The following is a 4,254-nucleotide window of genomic DNA, read 5'->3' as shown; positions in this document are numbered from 1 at the left end:
CACCACTGATTTCTTCATCACATTTATGCAAAACAAATGTCAAAGTTAAAGGATGATAGAGAGGAAGTGAGTCACAGCCTGAATGATGCACGATTATCTAAAATATTTGAGATGTCAAAATATAAACCCCAAATTAAATGTATTCATTTGTCTTTTTTTCTTCTTATTCCTAAATAATTTATATCTTGCTGAACTCAAAGGAAACACAAACGGAGATTTACGTCATGGATGTACTGTATGAATGTCAAAATATTTATGTTGTGTTTTGTCAACAGTTATTGAAAATTAACTTTTCACAGTTACTTGCATGAAGCGTTTGATTGTACTGTCATTTACTCTGTAACACAACAAACACTGTGACACCCGGTGGGATGGTGATGTTAAAAACTGCAGGTGTCCTGGACGAGAGCTGGAGAACAGCATGTGCGCAGGGCTCCGCCTCGCTTTGTCAAACTCTATTACAGTTTCCTGGGCTTGTAGGATTATCAGAGGGAACAGTAGTTTTTCATTTCTTTTATTGCCCATCTTTGAGGACATGTCTTGGCGTGTGGCTTAAATTTTCTAATGCACATATGGTTTTATTTTGATTTTTGAATCATCTCTTCATAGAGGCATGAAATGCAAAACCTTATCAAACTCAGCTGCTGATTTTTTTTCCTTCATCGTCTTTACTTACCACTATTTATGACTATTTACCACTGATTTAGACACAGTACTCTGAGACAGTTAATGAACTATTTTTCATATGAATTAGATTCTGGAGCTCTGCGCTCTCTTGGACCGGAATATCTGACTGGACTTGTCGTCTTTTGCTGTATCGGAGACACATTCTTTAGTTTCCTGCGTACTTGTGAGTCCATGGCTGCAATGTCAACAGCTACATGAGGCTAAAGCATTAACATGTAAACCTTTGTTTGGTTCATCCAGAGTAGTTCTAACCAAATATCAAACCCACTTCACACTGGAATCAATGAACATGTGGAAACTAATGCACCATCTGTTGGATCAAATCAGAGACATTAAAGATGAATGAAACATGTGCAGTCTCACTTTTACTTTATCCTGGTTCTGATGGGTTACAGAGGTTTTATGCATTCACTTGAGAAAAACTTGTTTTCTGAATTAGATTTATTATTTATTTTTATTTTTTAGAGAAAATAATAATTAATTAATAATTATCTTGTTATTTCAGAAAAACAGCAGATTTTTTTCCCAAGTGAATGCATTACGCTTGTGTATCATTATTATTAGTTTGTTTTTTTAATATTTAATTTGATAAGTAATTAAGTAATATAGTAATTTCCCTTCATGTAGTGGAAAAGAAGTATAACGGAGCAAAAACTGGAAATACTCAAGTACAGTACAAGTACCTGAAAATTATACTTAAGTAAAGTACTTAAATAAAAAAACGTAGTTACTTTTTCCAATGCAAAAATAAGATTGTGTTAAAAACAACCAGCTGAATCTAGAAGCCCTTAGAAAAACATCCTGGCCCTTTAAGGCTCACATGATACAGCGTCGTAACCTAGGAGACGTTTTGTTTACTTCCGGGTTATCCGAGTCGAAAACAAGAGGGGCACCAACACGCCCACGACACGGAGCAAAGCGGATTAAAATCCCGCAGAGATGGCAGGAGAGGCTGAGGACGAGATACCAGGTCAGTAACCACAATTATCTCGTAGTTCTTCACGTCGCTGACCGTTTAAAATACAAAACGTCAGTTTTCCATCACTATTCTGCTAATTAGCGGTGCAGGTAGTTGATGTTAGCTTCATTAGCCGGCTGGCTAACCGAAAATAAAACATTGATATTCACTTTCTCCGCTTTAATCTGACGGTTAATTATGTCTTCATCTTGTATAATCCTCATGGCTGCTTCAGTGTTTTACTGTATCTGCTATTTATGTTTTTCTGCCTCTTCTTTGTGAAATAGCCGTTTCAAAAGTTCGCTTTGAAACGAGTCTGTAATTAATTTTCTTTTGGCTTTTAAACCCTGATGTTTATACTTATAAGAACGTGAAAAGTTATTGTTTGAGTGTGTGAAAATAATATTGAGGTATATTAATTTTAGAATTTAGAGTCAAGTTATTGATTGTTTCTTTTAACTTAACAGATTCAATGTTTTGGATAAGAAATGTAAAGTTTGTTTACCAGCTACAGAACCATCTTTTATAATTAACCTAATTAACTTACAGTCATTTATAAGCTTCTTACTGACCTTTGAAGCACTTCCCAAATATTTGTAAGGAAAAACAATTCGCATGAATTAATAATCACAAATTTTTCAAATATTTTCCAAGTTTGATTTCTAATCATTACTTATTGATTTATTTGTTCAAAGTCATTTCTCAAGCAAAAAAGAAGAGCTGAGGTAGTTAACTGATTATTTTTTATGTTGTGTTGGTCAGATAAGATATTTGAAGATGCCCTCTTCTGAAATGGTTAATTTTCACAATTTTTTTGATATTTTATAGAGATGGGATTCATTGATAAATTGAGAAAATACTTGTCAGATTAATTAATAGTTGAATTGTCATTAATACAGTTTTCCTCTTCACTTTTTTTCATTTTCTTTTCTGACAGAATCGGGAGCAGTTTTCACTTTTGGGAAGAGTAAATTTGCAGACAACGTCCCCAGTAAATTCTGGCTAAAAAATGACGTCCCGCTCAAAATAGCTTGTGGGGACGAACACACCGCCTTAATAACAGGTAAGAGCCATTTTTAAGGTTTTCCAGCTACTGAAAACTGTTACTTGAGTTTTACTCTGACAAGTTTCCTCTAGTTGTTTAATCGACCGAGCATGTAAGACGTAACGCTTGTTAATAGTTGGCTTTTCTAGGACATTTTTGCATATTAGCTCCAGATTCAAACCAAATCCTCCAGCTGAAGCATCTTAAACAGCAGCTGAGCCTTTCGGGTTGTGCCTCCGTCTCTCCACAGAAAATGGGAAACTCTTCATGTTTGGCAGCAACAACTGGGGCCAGCTCGGTCTGGGGTCCAAACTGACTGTGAACAAGCCGACATGTGTGAAAGGTTGGTCTTTAAATATCTCTCTGTTCCCTATCTGAGTCTAAAGAGGAGTGAGTATTGTGTGTGAGTGCTGCCACTGACAGCTGCCTCAAAGAGAAGTGAGGAGAGGGTCCGTCAGAGGAGGAGACGCCTCCTTCAGCCAGGACAGGAAACTTCGACCAGGCTGAGACCTAAAATAAATATGTATTAGATGTAGATGGTTTGATGGAGCCTGGTGATAGATTTTAAAAGACGCCTCCTTCAGCCAGGACAGGAAACTTCGACCAGGCTGAGACCTAAAATAAATATGTATTAGATGTAGATGGTTTGATGGAGCCTGGTGATAGATTTTAAACTGATGTGCTTTGAGGAAGTTACTTACTGCAACAACATGAGATGAGATGAGATGAAGATGGGCGAAGTAAATATATTTATAGAGCACAAGGGAACAGATAGAGAGACTGAAGAGGAAACACAGATTTGTTACGAGTATAATCCCGGTCTGGAGGGTCTGTAATCTGCTCTAATCTACAGACACAGAGGAGTGACTGTGCACTGCTGAGAAAATACAATTATCCTCCTCATCTTATTATTAAACCTTTAAGTTTGTTGTGTTTGTTGTTTTGTTTGGTTTAGTAAAAGATTTTTAAAATGATATTAAAGTAAATTTCAAGTCGGGAGATGATTTCAGATCATTTTTAAAATAGTCGTGTTTCAGTCACAGTGACAGAAATAAAGAGACAAATGAATCCCAACTCACGAGCTTTCTCCAGGTTTCAGCTCGTGCGCTCTCATTAGTTCATTAGCCAACATGGACACCTGCTGAGAAGACACAGACAGATCCGTCTCCATGACAACGGGGCAAACTCCATCCTTTTATGAAGACCTTGTTTGTTGGTTGAAAGTGCAGGAAAAAGCTTCTAAGTGGATCCTGACTTAATATTTCCAGACCAGGTGTCGCCTCCTGTTCATGTTTATTAAAGGTAAATGTAAAACTGATTATAATATAATAATAATAATTTACATTTATTTCTGATTTCAGCTCTGAAGTGTGAGAAGGTTCAGCTGGTGGCCTGTGGAAGGAACCACACCCTCCTCTGCACCGGTCAGTGTCTTGATTCAGTTCAAGAGGAGTTTTAAACTTTTCTGTCTCACTCAGTTAGTTTTCTTCTTCTGTGGTGTTTTCTCCACAGCTCAGGGAAAAGTGTACGCCTCAGGCGGGAACAGCGAGGGTCAGCTGGGGCT

At 37.1% G+C, this 4,254-nt stretch overlaps 1 protein-coding gene across 1 annotated transcript in view; it reads left to right on the top strand.

The window, feature by feature from the left end:
• Positions 1 to 1,562: 1,562 nt before the first annotated feature.
• Positions 1,563 to 4,254, top strand: part of rpgrb (retinitis pigmentosa GTPase regulator b) — a 9,741-nt gene continuing 7,049 nt past the window's right edge. The window contains 5 exon segments of the mRNA XM_023429811.2: positions 1,563 to 1,657; positions 2,583 to 2,708; positions 2,941 to 3,033; positions 4,052 to 4,114; positions 4,203 to 4,251. Of these exon segments, the coding sequence (XP_023285579.1) occupies positions 1,627 to 1,657; positions 2,583 to 2,708; positions 2,941 to 3,033; positions 4,052 to 4,114; positions 4,203 to 4,251 (362 nt within the window). The 5' untranslated portion in view covers positions 1,563 to 1,626.

Source organism: Seriola lalandi, unplaced genomic scaffold (genome assembly GCF_002814215.2).
Source record: "Seriola lalandi dorsalis isolate HSWRI2012SDOR001 ecotype SW California unplaced genomic scaffold, Sedor1 jcf7180002054899, whole genome shotgun sequence".
Taxonomy (NCBI): Eukaryota; Metazoa; Chordata; class Actinopteri; order Carangiformes; family Carangidae; genus Seriola; species Seriola lalandi.
This window is presented reverse-complemented; position numbering and strand designations above follow the sequence as displayed.